This window comes from Microcebus murinus, chromosome 23 (genome assembly GCF_040939455.1).
Source record: "Microcebus murinus isolate Inina chromosome 23, M.murinus_Inina_mat1.0, whole genome shotgun sequence".
Classification (NCBI taxonomy): domain Eukaryota; kingdom Metazoa; phylum Chordata; class Mammalia; order Primates; family Cheirogaleidae; genus Microcebus; species Microcebus murinus.
This window is the reverse complement of record NC_134126.1, coordinates 31,990,116-32,013,596: the sequence shown is the minus strand read 5'-3', so window position 1 is coordinate 32,013,596 and position 23,481 is coordinate 31,990,116. Positions and strand designations below refer to the sequence as shown.

Here is a 23,481-nt window from a genome sequence, read left to right as displayed (position 1 = left end):
ATGGCGCTCACTGCATCACAGGGCTATTATGAGGTTGGAATGAGGTAGCCCGGGTCGGGCGGGCATCCAGCCCAGTGACCAGCACAGAATGGATACTAATTTCCTTCACGTTTCCCCGGATTCTCCATCCCTTCTTCAATGGGCTTCTATCCTCTAACTGAACAGAAGGGTGGGCTTGACATTAAGTGGTCACAGAGGGAGGAGGGAGGGAGGTAGGCGTCTCAGAGACGGGTGTGAACAGGCTGGGGGAGGTCGGAGGTTACGGCAGTGAGATTTGGCTGGCCCGAGTGGTCCGTGTGGGCTCCAAAGGCTGGGGGAAGACAGATTTCAGAAAATTATCCTCTGCTGCTGCCCAGGCCGTGGTGGGGCCTCGGGGGCCAGGCCGAGCGTTTGCAGGGCAGGGAGACTTGGCTGGCTGCACCCTCGTTGCTCGCAAACCCCCCGGTCGCGGTCTCACCAGGGGCTGCCTGGAAGGGGATCTAAGTTTCACTACCCGAGTGCCTCCTCATGCCAAGGGCGTTACATAAATCCTCAGTCCTCCCAACAGTCTGTGGGGCAAATACTATTGTCGGCCCCATTCTGCAGAAGAGGAAACAGGCTCAAAGTTCTCTTGGCCGGTGCAGTCGTCATGAGTGCTGTTTGCCGAATATTTCCGCCTCTCTGCCCCCTGGCACAAGGTAGGAGTGCACGTTCTCATCCCCCTTTGGTGGCAGCTGTGGCCATGCAGCCTTCTGTAACCAATGCAAGGTGGCGGAAGGGACGTGGGCACCTCTAAGGCGGAGGCTTTAAGGCTCACCCGCACCCTCACGCCTATCTATGCTGCTCGTGCAGCGTGAAAGAGAAATGAGCGTCTACTGTGTTCAGCCACCGAACTTCTGGGTTTGTGGGGCCGTGGGACCTCGTGGGGCCCTCTGGATCCCTGAGTGAGGCCTTTTGCCTGAATCCAAATTTTATGGAACAAATCCTTTCAATACACAGATCTGCTCCGTAAGTTTGGCTTCAGTCGAGGGGCCGCACGTGGGGATCTGGAGGGCCACGTGTGGCCTTGAGGCTGCAGGTGCCCCACCCATGCCTGGGGCAGAGCCAGAATTCGGAGCCCTGGTCTGCAAAGTGGCCAAAGCCCTGAAATGCTTCCCAGGGCTCTACCCGCCTACCTGAGCCCACGGAAGCCCCTCCTGGGTTCTGGGTTCTGATCTCTCCGGCTGTGTGGAGCCCCGTGGGCAGGTAGAGGAGCCTGGGCAGCCTGTCTGCCACCACCTCCTGCCATTCTTCGTGATTTCACTGAGATTTTGCTGGGTCCTGGGAACTGACTACATGGGATTGGTTTTTTGTTTGTTTGTTTTTTTGTTGGTTTTTTTTTGTTTTTTTTTGAGACAGAGTCTCACTCTGTCACCTGGGCTAGAGTGCCGTGGCGTCAGCCTAGCTCACAGCAACCTGAAACTCCTGGGCTCAAGCGATCCTCCTGCCTCAGCCTCCCAAGTAGCTGGGACTACAGGCACGCGCCACCATGCCCGGCTGATTTTTTCTATGTATTTTTAGTTGGCCAATTAATTTCTTTCTATTTTTAGTAGAGACGGGGTCTTGCACTTGCTCAGGCTGGTCTTGAACTCCTGAGCTCAAGCGATCTTCCCGCCTCGGCCTCCCAGAGTGCTGGGATTACAGGCGTGAGCCACCGTGCTGGGCCATGAGTGTGATTTTGCATTATTAACCCCTTGGGGGCTCAGAGTCTTCCGGTCAGCTGCGACATGATTGGAAAATTCCGACTTGCTCTGCCACTCTGCCCATCGCCTGACCAGGAAATAGTTGGCCATCCGGACGTACCTGTGGTTAACTCCCAGCTCAGAGACTGGCCCTACTCAAGTCGCTCTTTCGTTTGGGACTCAGTTACTCCTCTGTGAAATGGAGCCACTAGAAAGGGTTGGGGTCACTGCTCAGAGATCCCAGAGGGAGCCCCTGTCTGGGCTGTATAGAGCTCAGCGATGTGAAGTAATAGCAGCCGCCACGTCTGGACATCATGCCGGGCCCTGCACTAAACTCCTCCGATCCGTTCCGAACGCTGACAGCCACCCCAGGGAGTAGGTGCGATCGGCATCCCCGTAAAGCAAACCAGGACGCAGAGAGTGGCCCAAGGTCACGCTGCACGTGGCAGGGCAGGGTTCAGACTCAAGCAAGCTGCCCGCCGGTTTCCTCCTGTGTTGAGAGTCACAGAGAAGGAAAAGGACGAATCTGGCCTTGGCAGCAGCTGAACTGCCGAGAAGGTGGGGGGGGGGCCCTACGGAGTCATCTGCTCCGAGTGTCCACGCAAAGGCTTGTACGAGGACGGTTCTGCACGCAGCAGTTCTGTCACTGGCCCAAACTGGAGACGGCACAAACGTCCATCAACAGGGGGAAGGGCTAAAGAAACTGGAATGGTGGCATGTCACACATCGGAATGCTAGTCAGCAGTAAAAAGAAATAGTGAACGATTGATACGTGATACAGGGTGGATGACTCTCAAAATTAATTATGCTCAGCAAAAGAGGCCACCACCATAACCACCCGTGCCCCGGCCTGGGAGCTACTTATGTTCAATCTCCAAGGATGCAGCATTTTCTGCAATTTTAATAGATTTTTGCTTTGGCCAGAAACTGCAGTGCACACTGACAGCACATGAGCATTTAACACTTTGAAAATTAGGGGGGCTAGGGAATCATACAAGGTTAGCCTCTGGAGTGCCGGCTCTCGCTGGGTACAGTGGCTCACGCCTGTAATCCCAGCACTTTGGGAGGCCCAGGTGGGAGGATCAACTTGAGCCCAGGAGTTAGAGACCAGCCTGGGCAACATAGCAAGACCCCATCTCTAAAGAAAAAAGAAAGTAGGTTGGTCCGAGTGCAGTGGTGTTTACAACTAATTGATCACAACCAGTTACAGATTCCTTTGTCCTTCTCCACTCCCACTGCTCCACTTGACCAGCCTTAAAAAAAAAAAAAAAAAAAAAAAAAAAAGAAAAAAGAAAGTAGGGTGGCCGCAGTGGCTCACTCCTGTAATCCTATCATCTCTGGGAGGCCGAGGCAGGCGGATTGCTTGAGATCAGGAGTTTGAAACCAGCCTGAGCAAGAGTGAGACCCCGTCTCTACTATACATAGCCAACTAATATATATAGAAAAAAATTAGCCGGGCATGGTGGCGCATGCCTGTAGTCCCAGCTACTCGGGAGGCTGAGGCAGGAGGATCGCTTGAGCCCAGGAGATTGAGGTTGCTGTGAGCTAGGCTGACGCCACGGCACTCACTCTAGCCTGGGCAACAAAGCGAGACCCCGTCTCAAAAAAAGAAAAAAGAAAGTTAGCTGGGTGTAGTGGTACGCGACTGTAGTCCCCGTTACGTGGGAGACTAATGATAGAGGATCACTGGAGCCCAGGAGTTTGAGACTGCTGTGAGCCATGACTGTGCCACTGCACTCCAGCCTGGGCCACAGAGCAAGACCCCATCTCTAAACGAATGAATGAATAGATAAATACATAAATAAACAAATAAATGGAAGTGCCAGCTCTCCAGAAATGCAACCAGACTGAGGGTTTTCAGGGACGGTGATGAATGCCAGCGCCCTAGGCAGTGCGTGTGGCTGAACCCCACGGGATGTTTTTCAGCAGCATTTCAAAGGGCTTTTTGACCAAGGCAGCCACATTGGCCTGAGGTGAAATGACTCTTGAAAAGTTACTCTGTGCCCTCCGCTTAACCCCTGCATTTCCCGACACTTGTACCAGTAGTCGGAGAGGACTCTCTTCCTGGGGGAGGATTAGGGAATGAGGGCAGATCTAGTGAAGACGCAGAAAAGCGTGAAAATAACTCTCTTTCCTCTTTAACTTCCCAACTAAGTGGGAGGATCCACGTAGAAGGCCAGGACTGGGTGGTGCAAGGACTTTAAGTCACAAGCAAAATTAGAGAGAACCCGGAGGGAAGAGGCTGGTCATCCGCCTCTCATCCCCCACAACTGAAGAGGGTCCCTTGGGCTGGCAAAGGGGAAGGAAGAGATGGGGGCCCAGGGCTAGAGGGAGGGGAAGCCCCAAGACAAGAGGACAAGACCCGGGGCGGAGTGGAGAGTCAAGGTCTTCCTGGAGAGACAGCCAGCCTCCGACGGTGGCCGGCACTGGGGCGGCCGGGCCCCCACCTGCACACGGCTCCTCCTCATCACTGTGAGTGAGCCCCGCCTCCCGTTCAGAGGTCACTGAGAGCGAGTTTCAATGACAGCAGGTGCAGAAGCCCCCGCCAGTTCCAGCCTGCACCTGCCCAGGACCCCCAGGCACAGGCTGCCCACCTTGGTGAGCCCCATCCAAACCGTCCTGTGCGGTCAGGACACGTGTCCCGAAACAAGAGGCAGGGAACAGGGACGACTAGGGGGGAGCGGTGGTGCTTGGGTGGGGTGCAGAGTGGGGAAACCCACCCTCGTTATGCTAGGTTAAATATTATAACATTGCCATTTTTTTAAAATCAAAAGGCATAGAACATCGGCAATGTTAAACGATTCAATCTAGACCAGGCGCGGTGGCTCACGCCTGTAATCCTAGCACTCTGGGAGGCCGAGGAGGGCGGATTGCTCGAGGTCAGGAGTTCGAAACCAGCCTGGGCAAGAGCGAGACCCCGTCTCTACTAGAAATAGAAAGAAATTAATTGGCCAACTAATATATATAGAAAAAATGAGCCGGGCATGGTGGCACAGCCTGTAGTCCCAGATACTCGGGAGGCTGAGGCAGGAGGATGGCTTGAGCCCAGGAGTTTGAGGTTGCTGTGAGCTAGGCTGACGCCACGGCACTCACTCTAGCCCGGGCAACAGAGTGAGACTCTGTCTCAAAAAACAAAACAAAACAAAACAAAACAAAACAAAACAAAACAAAACCAAAAATGATTCAATCTAATGCACATTATTTAGCAGTCTCTTACATTCTCCCATCCTCTCTCCTTCCTTTCTCCCTCCCTTCCTTTTTCCCTTCCTTCCTTTTTTTCCTTGCTGTAGATACAAAGTTGATGAAGACTCAATCCCCACCCTGGAGAAACTCACAGTGTGCTTGGAAAAAAAAAAACAAATTGCAAGCCCTTCATTATGATACAGTGTAATAATAAATGCCATAAAAAAGTATCAAGTGCTATGAGAGCACTCAGGAAGTAGCGACTGAGTTTACAGAAGGCTGGGGGCTGGGACGGAGCAGGGGTCCGCGGGCGCAGACAGGCGGGTTGGTGGGAGCTGGAGGGCGCCCGGGCTGTGCAGGGGGGACTTGTGGAGTGTGGCTGGGCTGGTGCTTGGTGGGCTGCGCAGGGGATCTGGGGCCAGATTAGTGGAGGGAGGGGTGGGGACGTCGGGGTAGGGGAAGATTACCATGTGATCTTCACAATAACACAAGAAGTAAGCAGCTTAATAGCGTCCAGGCTCCTGTTAGACACCTGGCTCCACCATTTCACGGCCAAGTGACTTTGAGTAACTCACTCAGCCTTTCCGGACCCCAGCGTTCTCATCATAGCATCAGATCAACAATAGCACCTGTTTATAGGCAGTGTTGCAAAGATCAAATGAGACGTGAAAGGCAAGGCACTTTAATTTTTAATTTTAATTAAATGAGCTGGGCTCAGTGAATGCTAGCTATTATTGTTCTGCAGATTAGAAGACCAAAGGGCAGAGGCATTTTTAAAAGAACACACAGCTAGAAATGGGAACGAGGTTTCCCTTAGTGCAGGGCTTCGCTTTGCTGCTCCCTGTGCCTTTCGCGGGGGTCTTTCTGAAGCCTGGGTGGGGCAGCCGGGGTCCCTTCCTGCCTCCTCCCACCGACTCAGGGACGTGGGGGATTCATGGCTCTCTCCTTGCCTGAGTCTTGGTTTCCTTTCTCGCCACCATGGAATCTCCTCTTCTGTTCATTTGACGTTAAACTAAGACCAGTGAAGTCTCCCTCCTCTGAACCCGAGAAAGCCCAGTGAGCCATCAAGGTACAACTGATAACTCCAGCATCTTTAATTGGTATTCAGCACCAGAATTGTCATTTTCCCCTTGTGTTTATGACCAATTTCTTTTTTCTTTTCTTTTCTTTTCTTTTTTTTTTTTTTTAAGACAGAGTCTCACTCTGTTGCCCGGGCTAGAGTGCCGTGGCGTCAGCCTAGCTCACAGCAACCTCACACTCCTGGGCTCAAGCAATCCTCCTGCCTCAGCCTCCCGAGTAGCTGGGACTACAGGCATGCGCCACCATGCCCGGCTCATTTTTTCTATATATTTTTAGTTGGTCAATTAATTTCTTTCTATTTATAGTAGAGACGGGGTCTCGCTCTTGCCCAGGCTGGTTTCAAACTCCTGACTTTGAGTGACCCGCCCGCCTCGGCCTCCCAGAGTGCTAGGATTACAGGCGTGAGCCGCCGCGCCTGGCACCAATTTATTTTTTAAATGGCTCTGTGCCTGGGTTTCCTCAGCGGGACTCTGAGTTCCATTTGGTGGCTCCCTGCTTAACGTAAGGGAAGGACACATGTAATCATTAATAGAAAGCTCCAGGGCGCGTCCCGGCTCTGCCACCCACTGGCTGTGGGATCTCGGGCCGGGGTTGCCTCACTAATAAAATGGCAGAAGGACAACCGCCGGTGGGGTGTCGGAGTCACCTGGCACTGTGAGCTGCAGCCCCACGGCAGGAGTGAGGTGTCCCTGGGACCCGATGCCAGAAGAACGGGGGGGCAGGACCTTTGAAACAAAGGCTGGGGCCAAGGTCTGCTTTGCATGGCAGTGTCTTCTGTAAGTGGGCTCAGGCCAGCGCCGCCCTCCAGACCCACGGCCGTTGGTGAGAGCGGCCAGGCCCGGCAAGAGGGCTCGGCGTGGTCTGGGGTCTGGCGTCACTGCTGCCCAGTCCCCTCCCAGGCCGGCTTCCTCCCACCCTGGAGGTCCGGCCCTCTCACCAGCCGGCATCTGACGAATGGAAACAGCCTCTCACCGCAGCATCCGTGCGTGTCTCAGGACAGCCTCAGAGGCAGGAACTATTCCCCCACGTACAGAGGGAGCAGCAGAAACTTACCAGGGTTGTGTGAGCCGCCTGCCCATCACAGCGCGGAGACGGGAGGGGGGATGGGATTCGGGTGCGAGGGGGTCTGGCTCCCAGGGCTCTGCCCTCCAACACCCTGCAGACCGCAGCCCCCTCCCTCCTGCGAGAGTCCCAGCAGAGGCAGCTGGGCAGCCGTCTGCACGCCCCGCCCAGGGCAGGGCCTGGAAATGCAGCAGGGCTCTTGGGGGACGGCTCCTCCCTTCGCTGAGGCTCTCCTGCCTTTCCAGAGACGAGCCCCCATCCGAGCCCCGCACCTTCCAGACGGAGGGCTCCTCTACTGCCCAGCGCCCCAGCTCGCGGCCTTGTGCCCATGCCTCTCGCCGGCCACGCCCCCGCCCCTTCTGGCCCGTTCCCCACCCGGCAGCTGGGCCCCAAATCTGCAGGGAACTGTCAGAAACCCATATAAGGGCCCAGCAGACATTGCCCTTGGCCAGGGCCCTCAGGTGACAGAAGGTGGCCCGCCTGCTCCTAGGGGCGCCCTGTCTCCGTCCGGTGGTCCTGCTGAGGGGAGGGCGTGTCTGTCTCACATGAAATCTGCGCCCCCCTCCCCCGCAACCCTTGAGTTTGCACAATTGTCCCTCTGAGGCTCTACTGGAGCAGCCCGGCAGAGCTGTCAGGGGAGCCGCCCATCGCTGGGGGTGGAGGCAGGGTTTCGCATATCCTGAGAAATCAGAACATCTTATATGTTGCAAACAAGGAAACTGCCTGGACTTTTCCGTAGGGTGAAGGCAGACTAGATAGGAAAGTTTCTCGGAGCCTATGTGCACGTACGGATCTGTCAGGCAGGCGGGCTGGGAGGAATAGATTTGCATACATGAATAGAACAGCAGTGAAGGATATGGAATCTGGTGCTGAACTGCCTGGGTTTGCCGCTCACCTCGGCTCTCTCACCAGCTGGGTGGCCTTAGGCAAGTTACTTATTCTCTGAGTCATTTTTGCAAAGTGAGGATGATGACACCTTAAGTGTTAAGAGGGTTAAATAAATTAATACATGCAAACCCCCTGGAACAGGGCCTGCGTATAGTTAGCCTTCTATGCATGGTGGGTATTAGTATAAGATGCTCAGGTCCCTCATAAATAAAAATACCCTTTTACAGAAGTTTACAGTGCGCACGTGTGCTCCATAGTATGCTGTCTTTTCCTCGGAGATGAGTGAATGGAGTGGGAGAGGGAGACGGTGCGTGTGGCTGCGGGTGGGCAGAGGGGATCAGCACCGTGGGGTCCAGCTTGTCACCTCTGAGGCAGAGCTCTTCCTCCCCTCCTCCCCACCGCCCAGACAGACAGGGCTGAGCAGGGGATGCTGAGCAGGGGAGCCTGCCCAGGGCGGGGTCCACACCTCTTAGCTCTTCCTGCACCTATTTAACAAGCAGGTACTGAGCCACCAATCCGTGTTGCAGAGTGCTCAGCCCTGGAGGGAAACTGGGAAGAAGGTGGACACAGCCCCTGCTTTCTGGAGCTTGCCGCCCGGCGGGGGAGAAACTAAACAGGCGGTCACAACACAGTTACGACCCCTGCCGGAACGGGGCAAGGACAGCGTGCGCCAGATTTCTGGGCCAGGCTTCGGAGTTCGGGGGTGTTCAGGGAGAGCTTTCTGCACAGCTGAGGTTTGAGGGATGATCGGGGTGAATCAGGGAGAGGGCTCAGGAAGTTTCCAGAGGGAACAGCACACGCGAGCTCAGGGGTGAGCGGGAGACTGGTGTGGGACCCGATCTGGGAGAGGGCAGTGAGCTGAGCCAAGGGTTTTGCTCCATATTCAGAGGGCTTTGAGGGGTGCTTTAAGCAAGGAAATAAGATAACTGGTTCGTCCTTTTAGCAAGATGAGGGATGGGCTAGTAGGAAGAGGAGAGGAGGCTGGGAGGCAGGAGATGAAGGCTGACGGTACCAGGAACGTGCCCGTGGGGACAAAGGGAAGGGTGACAGGTGAGAGACGTACACAGGAGGGCGGGTCTGGGGGGTGTGGTGGGAGGGCTGGCAGGAGTCCAGGACAACACCCAGACTTCTGGTCGGAAGGAGCAGCGGCTTCCCTGAGATCAGTGAGCCAGGGAGTAGCGGGCTTCGGGGAAGGGATGAGAGGGCACTCTGGGACAAGGTGAGCTTTAGGCAGGCATGGGGTGCAGACGTAGAGTTGTTTAGGAGGGGAACTCAGAGATCTGGGGCGTAGGAGAGAGTGGGACTAGAAATACGGATCTGATCTGGGGATTATCGGCATGTAAACGCAACTAAGACGTGGACTGAGTGAGAAGAAAAGGTCACCGGGCCAGAACCTGCATGAGAGCCGGGCGGGCCAGGGGAGAATTCCCAAGGACGCTTCACCGCTTGAGGGGGAGGAAGACATTCAGGAGATGCGAGGCTCGGGGGGCATTCCAGGCGCAGGGAGGGGTAAGCTGTATCTAATACTGCCTGGAAGTCAAGTCAAGTCAGGATGGTTCCCTGGATCAGCAACCAGATCGTCAGTGACGTTGGTGGCTGTGGCTGCTGCAGGGGGGAGGGGGCAGAGGCGACTGCATGGGGTGGAGGGAAGGGAAGGAGAAACTGAAATGTGGCCAAGGGATCAATCACCCAGGGAAGAAGCCGGGTCCTCCACAGGGGACCGCGAGAGAGCGCGTGGCTGCAGGGTCACGCTGTAAGAGGGAAGCAGGGGGCACCTGTCCCGTGCAGGGAAGGGGCAGCCGAGACTGCGGGGAGGAGATCGCCGCCAGCGTAGAATCTGTAGCGGCGGCAGGAGGAGAGACCCGGCTTCCCACGCACGAGCAGAGGCAGGCAGGCGCAGCCGTGCAGTGGCAGGAGCTGAGGAAGGGACCTTCCGGTGGCTCTCCTTTGTGGCGGAGAGGCCAGGGCCAGCTCCTGGTGCTGGAGTTGGAGGAGAGAGGAGAGTTGCGGTAGCTGACCTCACGGGGACCGGGAAGCTCCGAGGACCAGCGGCGGCCTGGGTGTGGCCGGGCAGTGCACCCAGAGTGTGCGTGTCCCCGTCCCGTGGGACTGGCAACTTGGGGCAGGCGCAAGAAGCCGAGAAGCCCCCGGGGGTCAGCCGGGAGGCTGCGTGGGGAGGCCGGCGGGTAACCCGTGGCAACGGCCGCAGAGCAGGCACCTGGCACCGGCTCAGTGGTGGGGCCGTGAGAGGATCCAGAGTCCAGTGAAGTGGGAAGGGGACGGCGGGGACCCCAGCGGGGCGTCCTGACCTCGCCTGCCCCCCTCCCGTCCCTGGCTGTGTGCCACGGCACGTCAACTCACCACCCGTGCCTCCGTCGCCCCACGTTTAACACGGGACCCACGCCTACCGTGTTTACCCAAAAATAAGACCTCCCCATAAAACAAGTCCCAGCAGGATGTCTAAGCATTTGCGCAATAGAAGCCCCACCCCGAAAATAAGCCCTAGTGACGGGCGTGGCTATGCATCGGGTCTGCACAGCCCATGCATGTCGTTAAGGAGCGAGAAAGAAGACAAGCAGCCCTTCTCATCTGCCCCATCGTGACAGCTGCCATCCCAGAGGTGACCGGAAAGGTGCGGGCAGCCCCACCAACAAGGCCGGCTCCCCCCGTCATGTCCCGCCCATCCTGTGCCTGCTGCAAGCTGAAAATAACACGTCCCTTGAAAATAAGCCCTAAGGTGTCTTCTTGAGAAAAATAAACCTAAGACCCTGTCTTACTTTCGGGGAAACAGGGTCCCCGGCAAGGCTGTGGCGAGAACACGTGGGCGTGGTGTGCGAGAGTGCTCTGTAAACACAGCGCAGCGGCACCAACCCCGGCGTGAGGTCAGGCGTGTGGACGGCATGCGGGCGGTGCTGGGTGGACAGGGGCTGATGCTTGGTGTGGACGGCAGAAGCCCTGGGGACTGCGGGTCTCTGATATTCGAGGCCACACGCCGTGCAGCTGCGGGCACTGGACTCGGGCCAGCGAGACCGGGTCCCGCCTCAGTGAAGGCCAGCCGTGGTGTGACCGGGGTGTGGGCTGCTTCTGAGGCCCCCAGTTCTTCCCGGGGCTGCTCGGCCCAGCCAGCGGACCTGGCAACGGCCTTTCGGGAGAACCTGCACTCGCCACAGCTGGTCTGTCTGCATGGCACAGAATCAGAATCCAGAAGGCACCCTGGTCCCCTCGGCCCAGACTCCCCAGCTCATGGGCAAGGCTCCCCGGGGAAGGGCTTGGGTGGGGCGGGAGACGAAGTGCAGAAGAGCGCAAAAGAGGAGACAGGCAGAGGTGCCAGGGTCGCAGGCCCGGAGGCTTTAATGTCCTGTTGGTGGGAGTGGCCTGGGCCGGACAGACGCTGGCCCAGCCAGGCCTTTCTGAGTGGCATCAGCAGCTCCATCCAGTTGTGGCTCTTGCTGGTGACGGAGGGGCCTGTCCATGTAGTTTCTCCTGGCGTTTTGAGGGGGTCCCACTCGGCCTCTGCATCTGGCTGCTGGGGGAGGGGGCTGCGCGGTGGGCTAGCCCTTCTCCACGCCAGCACCCCCGCCCCGCCGGGCATGCCAGCGCCGAGCCCACGCCGATGCCGTGTGGGCTTCACGGCCGGGGAGGAACGAGGGTCTCCTGGGAGCCCCGATGCTGGCTGAGGCTGTCCAGGGAAGACCCAAGGCTTGGGCACGCTGGGGCACCGGCTGTGCCCTCTCGGGACTCTCGCCCCTTCAGTAGCTCTGTTGCTGCCACCTCCACTTCTTCTGGTTCCATCCGGCAGGCATCTGCCAGGGCGTGGCCTGTTGCCATGACGAAGCCGGCATCAGCCGCCAAGGTGCCCAGGCCCCCTCGAGCCAGAGCCTGCAGGGAGGAGAGGAGGCTGGCTGGGGTCTTCCTGGGCAGCTGCCACAGGAAGCTGTTGGCCCTGCCACCGTCCAAGCCAGGCCATCCCAGGGCCACCCCTCGCTGCAGCCCACTTCGGGGTGCCAGCTCCTGGCTCACCTCCTGGATCAGCAGGGCGGTGGCTGGGGCTGGGCGCCTGGAAGTCCCCTCCCTGGTGCTCCTGCCACGGGGTGCCTCCTCCCGCAGAGGCCCTGGCGCGGAGCTCCTTCTCTCCTCTGCCCCGGGGCCCTGTTCCAAACGCAGAAGAGCAGAGATGCCCACGAGGATGCTGGAAGCCACGGACCCGGCAAAACCCCGCTCACCTGGGGGAGCCTCACGCAAGACCCACCGAAGGGGAGGCCCGTGCCTGTACTGATGGACACGTCGCTGCCACACCCTTCCCCTGCCACGGCCTGCTGCAAGCACCCGGCCGGGTGGGGCTCCGTGTGGACTTCCTCCCAGGCCTCTGCCCTGTTACCTGGTGGCGGGCAGGGGATGCCCGGCCTCCGGGCGTTGCCCTCGGGGTCGGCTGTCCCTGCTTTTCCACGCAGGGTTTGCTGTGGGGTCCTGCAGGCAAGACGCGGTGAGGATGAGAGGGGCTGCTGGCTCCTGCCACCCTGTGCCAACAGAGCCCCGCCCAACCGGCCGGCTGCGCCCTGTGAGCTCGTGGAGATGCTCGGGGCTGCAGAGGGTGTCCTAGAGGGCGGACAGCTCCAGGCCAGCCGGGACTGCCCCGACTCCGCTGGCCCTGGTCTCTGTTCTTACGGGTCTGGGAGAGGGGAGCAGGGCCAGGGGCCCCGACCAAGCTGTCCCTCAGCGTTTCCTGTGTGTGTGCACGTGAAAGTGTGCACGCGTGTGTTGGGGAGGGGGGAAAGCCTCCTTAGTGAGCCCCGGCAACCTCGGGCTCTCACTGTCACACCGTGGCGAGGACGTGCTGGGAGAGTGACGGATCATCTACGGAAAGGCCCAGAGCCAAGGTGTCCATGTGTCCAGGGGCTGCCCAGGGCAGGGAGGACTCCCACGCTGGGGCCGGCATGGGGTGCAGGCCTGCAGACGCCCTTTGGGAGAGTGCACGCCTCCCCTCCCTCCCCACGCGGCCACCTGGACAGCGCCCTTCTCCTCCGCCTGGACAGGAACTGGCCTGACAGCTCTCGTTCTACGGCCCCCATGGCAACAGGTCCCCCAGCCAGCCCTCCCAGCGGGCCCCCAGACTGCAAGAAAGGAGGGGCCCCCCAGATGCTTCCGGGAGAAGCCCCGGCTTCTTGAGTGCACAGGAGGGACTGACCCAGTGGCCTGCGGGCGTGGCCGAGGGCTGCTCCTCTGGCGGCCGGCGTCTCTGTCCCTCCTGGGAACTCCCTCTCGTAGTGGAGGCTGAAACAGAGACAAGGCTGGGCAAACCCGGGCAGGCCGCGGGCCTCCTGCCATCCCTGCTCTCTGCGGCCCCAAGTAGCCTTTTCCCTCAGGGTCTGGACCCAACGAGGGCCAGGGGTCTTGACTCCAGGCCTGGCGCTCCCACCACTCTGCCCGGCCCGCCCTGACTCCAGGGGGATGAGCCAGGTGCACGCCCGCCTCTGCTCTGGTGCTGGTCTCGCCTTTCCACGTCCCGTCCCTCTCCCAGCCCGCTGCACCTGCAACCTCTGGGACGCTCCTTCCCACCTCGGCTGCACAGAGGATGGCCTGGGGAGGTGTTGGCTGTGTCCCACAGGTGGCCTCTTGTTAAGACGTTCCTGTTCCTGTTAAGATGGCGGTGGCTGTGTCCCACCCCCAGAGTCCGCAGCGAGGCCCATGGCTGGGATTTTTGAAAACTCCCCAGATGTTTCTCATGTGCAGCCTAGGCTGACGCTTCTCGGCACCTCGCACCACGGTGACCCCAAGGCACAGGCGCCATTCAGGTGTCTAGGCTGCATTCCAGGGTCTCGATGACTGGAAGGGGGTGTAGGCAGCCCTGGCCGTGGGAAGTAGCTGTCACCTGGCCTCTGCCCTGCCCTGCCCGCTCCCGAGGCCGGAGCTTCCGATCAGCTGGCCTCCCGTCTAGCACAGAAGCTCTGCTTGGAGCCCAGCCCCTAGTTTACGGTTTCCGAGCAGCCCTCCCCCTCACCCCGCTGTTCCCTATGACACTTATGTAACCGCAGAGCATATTTAGTCTACAGTCTGGGGAGGGCGAGATGGGAGCCACCCGGCGCAGTGGATCTCCTCGGAACCCAAACCCAACAACTGAACCTGTTCGTCCCCAGTTTTCTGTCATCTGTGCTGCCTCTGAAGGCCCTCTCTCCTCCTAACCTACAATGTGTTCGTGCATCCCAGCTCCTACACCTGCTGCAGGCGGTGGAATAAAAGGGCCACTCAGGGCCCCGCCTGTCATCCTAGCACTCTGGCAGGCCGAGGCGGGAGGATCACTCAAGGTCAGGAGTTTGAAACCAGCCTGAGCAAGAGCGAGACCCTGTCTCTACTAAAAATAGAAAGAAATTAATTGGCCAACTAAAAATATACAGAAAAAATTAGCCGGGCATGGTGGCGCATGCCTGTAGTCCCAGCTACTCGGGAGGCTGAGGCAGGAGGATCGCTTGAGCCCAGGAGTGTGAGGTTGCTGTGAGCCAGGCTGACGCCATGGCACTCACTCTAGCCCGGGCAACAGAGTGAGACTCTGTCTCAAAAAAAAAAAAAAAAAAAAAAGGGACCTCTCAGCATCAGGGCCAGTGCTGACACGAGGCTGCCCCCTGCTGGCCCAGGGAGTCTCTGCAGGGCAGGCTGCCCTCTTGCATCAAGGTGCGGAATGGATCCCAAAGGGCACAAAGGTACACAAAGGACACCTGCAATTTCGGGTCGCCCCCTTCCAGTACAACCTGGAACCTGCTAACGTCGTCCTCCCAGTCTTATTCCAGTACCCCTACGCCAGAGTCGGCAGCTGGCAGTTGCCACCGCTACCTGGAAAACACCTGGTTGTTGCTATGGTTGCTGTTGCCACGGGCAACATTGGCGTTGGCATTGTTGGTGTTGGCACGAGCCAGAGGGTGAGTGTGCGGATCTTGCGGGAAGTCCTCCAGGAAGACGGGTGACTCCAGCTCCTCCATCTCTATCTCGGCAAACTGCAGGGGTCTCTGGTTGGCCATGGCGGGGGCCAGGGAGTTGGTCCTTCCGATGAAGCTGTCCACCTGGCCAAACAGGCCTCCGGTCCTCTAGGGGCGAGGGGAAGAGCAGTGAGTGAGGGGCGAGGGCAGGGCGTGAGCGGGGGCTGCCGCCCTGCGATGACGTTGCCGGGCACACGTGATGGTCCCGGGAGACAAGTCTCTAGGGCAGGGGAGAAGGACCCAACAGTGAGACCAGAGGGGAAGAGGGTCCCCACCCTCAGAACGTTCCCAGGTTGATGGGGCAGACAGGACACACCCACGGGGCCACACAGGGGACACGGACACACAGAGAGGCAGATGTGGAGCCACGGACGGAGCACTGAACTGGGAGTCTGCAGAACTGGCTTCTGAACCTAATTTACTGAGCGACATCAGACAGCTCCCATTGTGTCCTGGGGCCACCGTGTCCTGATGAATAACCCGGAAGGCGTAACTAGGGGGTCGTTAAAGAACTTCCAGCTCTGCAGTGTCACGCGAAACCCTAGACAGCTGAGGACCGAGGACCGGCGTAACGGGAGCAGACAGGCATTTGATCCTGGGGTCTCTGGGGCTGGCATGCTGCCTTGGCTTGTGGGAGGGGAGCAGAGAGGTGAGCCCTGGCAGGGGAGGCGGGAAAGGGTCTGCTACGTTTGACACCTCGAGCAGGTTGGGTCACTGACTCTGAGTCCAGAGAGAGGCGAGTGGGGACACGTGCCCCACGCGGCCCTCTGTGTGGCTGGGCTCCTGGCCCTGCTCTCTGGGGGACTTGGCCGCTCACTGTGTCCAGACAGACTGCCAGGGCTATCGCGGTGCCCCTCACCCGGAAGATTCCCTCCTCCATCGCTGCCTCCACCATGGCTCGCTCCAGCTCCTCCTCCGCCGTCAGGTCTCCGGAGATGGTGCGGTGGATCTCAGGGGCTGCCTCCTCCTCGATGGTCCGCAGTCCGGCCTGGGGGTGGCAAAGTGACCCGGTGACCCCTCCAGTCCCGGAGAGCAGACCAAAACCGCTTCCACGGCCCACCCATTTCAGATCTCTGCACCTGGGGCGCCCTGGAAGCCCCAGCTCAGGCCCCGCTCTCCCTCTGGCTCATTCCGTGTCCCTGGGCCCTGGAAGGCCACCAGGTCCTGCTCTGGCCCCTGGGACAGTCCATACAATAGTTGCTCCTAAGGAGTCTTCTCTCGACGCCCTGGGTGGAGATTTCAGACCCTCTCCAGGGCTCCGGGTTGAGAAACCTTTCCACTCTCAGTACAGCCTTCTAGACAAGTGGTCTCTTCTGATGGTACCTGCCATCCATATGGTTTTTTGAGCTGATCACAGTTCATAACACCAGCAATGAGACAGATCAGAATTGGTGTCACCTGGTTGTTTGCAATGAGAACACAGCACCGCTGCTGAGGCGTTCCTATACAGGACGCACATTAGGATGCTTCTAGATTCTAGCCTGGGGAGCCCCCAGACAAACTCAGACTGCGGGATGTACTGGCCTGTGATCTTCAAGAGTGTCAAGGTCGTCTCAGGGAAAGACGGAGGAGCTGTTCTAGATGGAAGACTAGACTAAAGAGATACGGCAACCAAATACAAGGTGTGATTCTGGATCGGATCCTTTTGCCCTGAGGGACATTTATTGGGACAACTGGTGAAACTCGAAATGGATTAGGATGTGGTGGCATATCAGCACTGATTTCCTGATTGTGATGATTGCACTGTGGTCATGTAGAAGAATTACACAGGAGAACACCCTTGTCATATGCTCCATGCCTTGACTACACACGATGCCTTCAAAGATGAACCAAAGGGCTCCGGATGGTGGAGCATCATGTTGGAGTTACTCTCAAACAGTTCAGAGGATAAAAAAGGTTTTGCATTATATACTTGCAATTTTTTGAAGTATGAGATTGTTTCAAAATGAAAATGGCAATCGAATCAATTTTTGAGTACGCAGCCCAGATGCATATGTATTTTTTGAATTTATAAATTACGTGCATTACAATGAACACTAGAAATACAAACCAGATGAGATAAAACATAAGGTTCTAAAGTTTTCTTTTCATACCCAGCGGAGCATTGTAAGCATCCCCGGGGGGGGGGGTCCACTATCTTTGGAGACTACTGCTCTTACAGCTCACTCTTTGACCTTTGACCTCACCCTAGTTTCTTTGGTCCTATCATCTGGAGATGAAGAGCTCCTGGCTCTTCTCTTGAGGTTGAAATGCCCCCCATCGTGCACTGTCCAGAGCTGTCATCTCCTTCCCCTCCCCTGGGCTCCTTCCCTCTGTGCCTCCACCACCGGCCCCCTGAGGACACGGGCAGGGAACTGGAGCCCGGACACTGGGCTCAGCGGGGGGGCCCCCTGGACCTCACCTGGATCTGCACGATGTCCTTCTTGGGCCGGTACCCGTAATACTCCTCCTGGCGCTTCATGAACTTCCGGAAGTGCTCTTGGATGAGGAAGGTGGCGTAGAACTTGCCCACGGTCACCTCGTCATCTGCAGGGGAGCCAGCAAGGGGTGTCCTGAAGCCGGTGGGGATCTGACTCTGGGTTCAGAGGGGGCCCAGGTGTGGCCAGGCCCCAGGCACCCAGGCCGTCCCTCGTCCTACTGACTCAGTCCGTGGGCACGGCCCACCCTGAGGCTGCCCGTGGGGTCTGGGCCACTCTCGGGTTCCCCCGGGGCCTCCTGGAGAAGCCCCTAGCCCGCTCCTCTCGGCTGCCTCCGGACCCGGGTCTCCGGAGCCAGCACCCACCTCCTATCGGGGGGATGACCTGGTCCAGGAGCTTCATGCTGGTTCTCTTCCAGATCTTCTTGATGATGGCCCTCAGCTCCTCGTTGGCCTGCTCAAAGTTGCCTGGGGCGAAGGAAAGGCAGGGTGGCCCCAAGGTCACCCAGGCCAGGCCAGCTGCACGTGATGCACGGCCCCTACTCGCACTTCCTGACTCGAAGAGCACCAGTCACTCACGCGGTGGTATCCGCGAGTTTCTGGCCCTGGCCGCTGTTGTGCTGGCAATGGGGGGAGGAGATCCCACCCCCAGACACCCCAGCCCTTGCTCATGTGCTCCCCCCACGGACCTCGGCTTCTAGCGCCGAGGGGCTGACTTTGAAGGCTGCCACCTCCTGCTCTTCTCCCAAAACCTTTCACACCCTGGCATTCCGGTCTGCCCCAGCGCCGCAGGCAGCCTTGCTGGGCTCCAACCTGTCCCGCCCTGACTCCTGGCCTTCGTCGCCTCGGCCTCCCACGGAAACCCGCCCCGTGCTGCCTCGGGCTCCTGCAAGGGTCCCAATGTGGGGACGCCCCGATGCAGCGGAGCCCTGAACGAGGACTCGGGGACAGCACTGAGACCCTGCCCCGAAGCTTCCTCTGCTCCCGCCATGCCTGTCTCCCTGCTGGGCCAGGACCTACAAGTCCTGTGGAGTGGAGCGTGGGCTCCATCCGCCTGCCCCGCGCTCGCCAGCCGACCGCCTCCTCTGCCCCTGCCCAGAGCTGGACTATGCGCTGACCCTGCTCACCCACCCCTGCGCCAGCTCTGGCCCTGCTCTGGCCCTGCTCACCCACCCCTGCACCAGCACTGGCCCTGCTCTGGCCCTGCTCACCCACCCCTGCGCCAGCACTGGCTCTGCTCTGGTCCTGCTCACCCACCCCTGCACCAGCACTGGCCCTGCTCTGGCCCTGCTCACCCACCCCTGCACCAGCACTGGCCCTGCTCTGGCCCTGCTCACCCACCCCTGCACCAGCACTGGCTCTGCTCTGGCCCTGCTCACCCAGCCCTGCACCAGCACTGGCACTGCTCTGGCCCTGCTCACCCACCCCTGTACCAGCACTGGCCCTGCTCTGGCCCTGCTCACCCAGCCCTGCACCAGCACTGGCACTGCTCTGGCCCTGCTCACCCACCCCTGCACTAGCTCTGGCCCTGCTCTGGCCCTGCTCACCCACCCCTGCACTAGCTCTGGCCCTGCTGTGGCCCTCCTCACCCACCCCTGCACTAGCTCTGGCCCTGCTCTGGCCCTCCTCACCCACCCCTGCACCAGCACTGGCACTGCTCTGGCCCTGCTCACCCACCCCTGCACCAGCACTGGCACTGCTCTGGCCCTGCTCACCCACCCCTGTGCTAGCTCTGGTACATTGGTGGCCCCATTCCACCCACCCCTGTGCTGGTCCTTTTCTTTCCCCGTCCACCCAACACAGCTGAAGAGTGCGGGAACAGACCCAAATGGCCTCTGCCCTGCAGAGAACTCTCAGACTCCCCCTGAGTCCCGAGGGGCAAGAGGATTTGTGGCCATGGTCAGGAGTCCTCCCTCCACTTCTCCCCACCAGCTCTGAGAGTCTGGCAGGGTCTGTGCCAGAAACACCCTCCGAGAGAGGGGGCTGCCGCACGCCGGGAGGACCCCACCTTCTGTCTTGATCTTGAGCGCCGTGCGGACCAGGGCGAAGAGTGTGGCGTTGAAGGTGACCGTGCCGTCGCTGTTCAGGGGCATGTTCATGCCCACCAGCCGCTGTGGGGGAGAGGCAGCGGCTTGCTGCTGGGCGGGGCCCAGGCCGGGCCTGGCAGGTCATCCTGGCCCAGTCTGCGGGCCGGGAGGGGAGGGGACAGCAGGGCTGGGAGAGCCAGCTGGCCAGGACTGCCGTCGTTGGAATGATGAGTTGGGGGCATTGTGGCGAGTTCGGGTCCTCAGGGAGGGACCTGGGGGCCCAGCAGATCCCTGCCCCATGACCCCTGTTCCTCTCCTGGGGACCGCCCCTCCCTGGCAGCCCCGGTTACCTTACACGCTACCCGGTGGGGGCAGAACTTCCCGAAGCCCAGCGGGGGCTGGATCCTTCTCAGCAGGGTCACCACGTCCAGGTGCTTGATTCTCCCCCTGAGGGAGGACACGGGGCCTACCTGTTCACCTGGCAGCCCCACCCAGGACCCCCCAACACTCTGCTCGGAAACGGCAAAGGGTAAGAGAGCCGGGAGACGGGGACTCTTCCTCACTTTCCCCTCTGTTTCGGAAGTGAGAGCTCAGCTCCTTTGTAGAAGAGAAGACAATGTTTGGACTCGTTACCGCCCACCTCCAGGAGCGGGCTCTCTTTTTTTGGGGGGGGCGCTCCCTTGGATATGGGGTCTCCACGTCTGGACTCCGGACCTCATTTTCCCCATCCCAAGACCTTCCTTAGGTTCTGGTCAAACTAATGGGGGCGCTTGGGCCCTATCAATAGGAGTAGAGGGCGTGGGTCAAGGGAGGTGGAGGCCCACTTCCAGAGACCGCCCCAGAGCTGGGAACCACTCTTTCACGGGGACCACGACACCTAGAATAAGCATAAATCAGGGCAACCAGGAAGGCCAGGTGAAGAGGTGACCAAGGCGAGAGCGGCAGGTGTGTGTGGCGTGGGAAAACCGTGCTGGGCGGTTCTGTGGACTCCAAACGGGCTGGCTATGAGAAAGTTAGACACCTGCCGTCTGCAGAGGGCTGAGCTAGTACTTGGGGGTGGCGGGAGGGAGGCAGGGCTGGATCTCCCAGATGCAAGCGCTTCACAGCATCACTGCTGGGGCACCAGACAGACCCGAGGTGACTCTTGGTGCCGCCTCTCACTAGCTGAGGGACCGAGGGCAACTTACTTAACCCCTCTGAACCTGTTTTCTCATCTGAGACCGAGCTGGTCAGGAGGCCTGTGCCGTAGGCTGTTGTGGAGACTAAACGAGATAATACACGCGGTGTTTGGCGCAGTGCCTGCTACCTGGGAAACCGTCGTGAAATATAAGCCCGTGACCTTTTGGGGAAGAATGTAAGAGAGCCGTGCTTCCCAAGCTTTGGAGTACATGCGAATGTCCTGGGTTAATAGCAATGCAGATTCTGATTCCGGCCGGGTGGGGCCTGGGACTCTGCATTTTATTCAGGCTCAGATGCTGATGGTCAGTGGGCCGCCCTTTGAGTAGCCAGGATCTAGTGCCTGGTGAGGTACTGAGTTCCCCACCCCTAGGAGTATCCAAGCAGAAGCTGGATGACCATTTCCCAGTGAAGTCAAGAGGGTTTCCACTGTGGCAGGCTGTGGCAGCCCTTCCAACCCTCAGCGGCTCTGCTTCTCTGATCTGGGACCTTGGATAGAGGAAGATGGGGCAGAGGCCCACTCACACGTATTCACCTGGAGAGTGACTTGCGGTGGGACACAGGGACAGGGTCTAGGATGGAGGGGCGGACACTTTAGGGAGGGCCCAGCACAGAGCCTGCAGACGGGACTCACTTTGCCTCCGGGTCATACTCTGCCCAGATGGCCTTGAACTCATCCAGGTGATGAGGGCCCAGGATGGACCAGTCCCGGGTGAGGTAGTCGAAGTTGTCCATGATGACAGCCACGAAGAGGTTGATGACCTGCAAGAGGAGAACCAAGGGCTTCCAGCGCAGAAGGCAGGCGGCCCCGGAGTGGGGCGGGGAGCTGGGAGGTGGCCGCTGGGAGTGCTCTTCATCCCAGCCCTTCGAACAACCCACGTCACACCCGTGAGCAACCCCGTGCCCGGCTCCGCACTCTTGCACAAACGGTGCCCTCTGCCGGGGCTTGGTGCTCAGCCTTCAAAGCCCAGCTCCAGCACCTGCTTGAAAGCTGCTCCGGCCTCAGCCCCCCGCACCCATCCCGGGGACACGCCGTCCCTGCCTAGTCCCCACCTGGACCAAGCCCCTCTCACTGCTCTCGCCTCGCCCGTACATACTGGGTGTCCCTTTGAATGGCCAGGTGTGCTCACATGTGAACTCCCCTGGCACCCTATGAGGTCCTTCGGGGCTTGGACGGGGTCTCGTTCGTGTTTCTTCCCCTGCGCTGAGCCCAGGGCCCGGCACACGGCAGAGGCCCAAACACCTCTTTTGAGCCAACACAGGAAAGAAAGGGGAGTTCAGGAACGAGGGCCCCGTGCAGGCTCTCTGCCTCCCACTCGAGCAGGTGGCAGCCTGCAGTCTCAGAACGGCCTGGCGTGCGGTTCCTAAGCCCAACGGGGACCTCCTGCGGGACCCTGCTGCCAGAGCCTCAGTTTCCCCATAACGGGACAACTTTCTCTACCAAGGCGCAGTGAGCCATAAGTGGCTTTATAGGAAGCCCCTACCTATTTAGGGCAGAGCCTCATGAAATCCCTCTTGATTTCTAATCCATAACGAGGGGGTGGGGTGGGGAAGAACCGGTAAAAACTGGCTCAGCCCGCTGGAGTACAAAGAAACACTCACAAAACAAAGCCACATCCAAGGTGACCAGAATGAGAAACGACCTAACGAGAGTCTCCTGTGTCCCTGAGATGGGTCTCTGGGGACAGACGCCTGCCAGGAAGGCAGGTGGCCCCCGGCCCGGGCTCACCAGGAAGGCGCAGAGCATGTAGAAGCTGATGAAGTAGTAGTAGGCGAAGGTGGTGCCGCAGGTGTACTCCTCCCCGGGGGCGTAGTCCGACTCGGGGTCACACAGCTTCCCGTAGCTGCAGGCCAGCAGGATCTCCTGCCACGCCTCACCTGTCGCACACCTGGAGGAGAGAGGTCCCCGTTGCCTGCCTACTCCCTCGAGGACCCCCAGGGGCGGGCGTGAGCCCGGGGGCACCAGGGTGTGGACCGGTAACCGGATTGCGGCTGCTCCCCCAGAAATAGGGAGGTCAGACCCCAGGTTCACCGAGTAGCTCAGTGTGAGTCGGGCCTCAGTTTCCCCTCTGTGCTGCACCCCCTCTGCTCTGCCCTCAAAGGTTGCTGCAAGCAGGAGCTAAACTTGCAAAAGAGGCTTCTCGGCTAGAGAGGCAAAATCGACTCATGTCACTGGCAGGGGGACAACAAGAGAGGGGGTCACACGCTGCTTGACCGAGGGAGGCGGGGTCAGAGGTCAACTCAGCCTCAGAGCCGGAGTCATCTGAGAAACCCCACGGTTGAACCCGGCTCCCCCGACAGCACCGCCCGGCTGAGCCGCAGGAGCAGCCCTCCGATCCCACACTTGAGCACGCGTAGCAATGCAGGGGCGGTGCTTGTGCGTGGAATGGGGGTGCTTTTCATGTAACCGCTGCCAGCCGCTCTGCAGACAACCTCCCTCCTCCTCCGGAACCAGCCACGATTCCACCACCGATTCCACCGATTCCATCAGGCGGAATCTCATCCCTCACTGTGCCATAAAGTCTCACTGCGCTCAGCTCCCTTCCTTGCGGGGGCAGGAGGCCCGGGACGGCCCAGGATGGCCCTGGGCCTGCAGTGGGGGCACAGTGGGGTGGGGGCAGGTGGCACCCTGCCCGCCCATGGCGATCTCCCCTCATGGGCCATCAGGGCTGCAGCTGCTGTGACTTCATGGAGCCTCTGACAGGCTGTGCCGGGGAGGACCCCTGGCACAGGTGTCCCCTGGGCTCGTCTGGAGGGGTGAGTCCCAGGGCTGGCCAGGTCACCTCTCCCACCCAGCCCCTGCACAGCCAGCAAACTCGCAGCCCGGATCCCCTGCGGTCTGAGCTCTGGCCCCTTCACCCCTCCTGGCCTCCTGCTCCCCAACTCCCACCCTGGGGCCGGCTCTTCACTCTGCCTCTGCCTGCTCAGGGGGCCTCAGGGGCAAATAAACGTCCAGGAATGAACATTCGACCTCTGTCTCC

At 59.5% G+C, this 23,481-nt stretch overlaps 1 protein-coding gene and 1 long non-coding RNA gene across 3 annotated transcripts in view; one reads left to right on the top strand and one right to left on the bottom strand.

The window, feature by feature from the left end:
• Positions 1-5,093, top strand: LOC142863886 (uncharacterized). Its single transcript, XR_012914536.1, has 3 exons — positions 1-169; positions 586-677; positions 4,991-5,093. It is a non-coding gene; the product is annotated as an uncharacterized LOC142863886 (long non-coding RNA).
• Positions 5,094-11,245: 6,152 nt separating this feature from the next.
• CACNA1S (calcium voltage-gated channel subunit alpha1 S) overlaps positions 11,246-23,481 on the bottom strand; it is a 70,825-nt gene continuing 58,589 nt past the window's right edge. For both annotated transcript variants that reach the window (XM_075996970.1, XM_075996971.1), the window contains 12 exons: positions 22,230-22,389; positions 21,135-21,262; positions 19,675-19,771; positions 19,306-19,408; positions 17,664-17,765; positions 17,283-17,407; positions 15,741-15,869; positions 14,739-14,989; positions 13,099-13,184; positions 12,292-12,380; positions 11,934-12,062; positions 11,246-11,792 (listed from right to left, as the gene is read on the bottom strand). In XM_075996970.1, the coding sequence (XP_075853085.1) occupies positions 11,541-11,792; positions 11,934-12,062; positions 12,292-12,380; positions 13,099-13,184; positions 14,739-14,989; positions 15,741-15,869; positions 17,283-17,407; positions 17,664-17,765; positions 19,306-19,408; positions 19,675-19,771; positions 21,135-21,262; positions 22,230-22,389 (1,651 nt within the window). In that variant the 3' untranslated portion in view covers positions 11,246-11,540. The remainder of the gene's footprint in view (positions 11,793-11,933; positions 12,063-12,291; positions 12,381-13,098; positions 13,185-14,738; positions 14,990-15,740; positions 15,870-17,282; positions 17,408-17,663; positions 17,766-19,305; positions 19,409-19,674; positions 19,772-21,134; positions 21,263-22,229; positions 22,390-23,481) is intronic.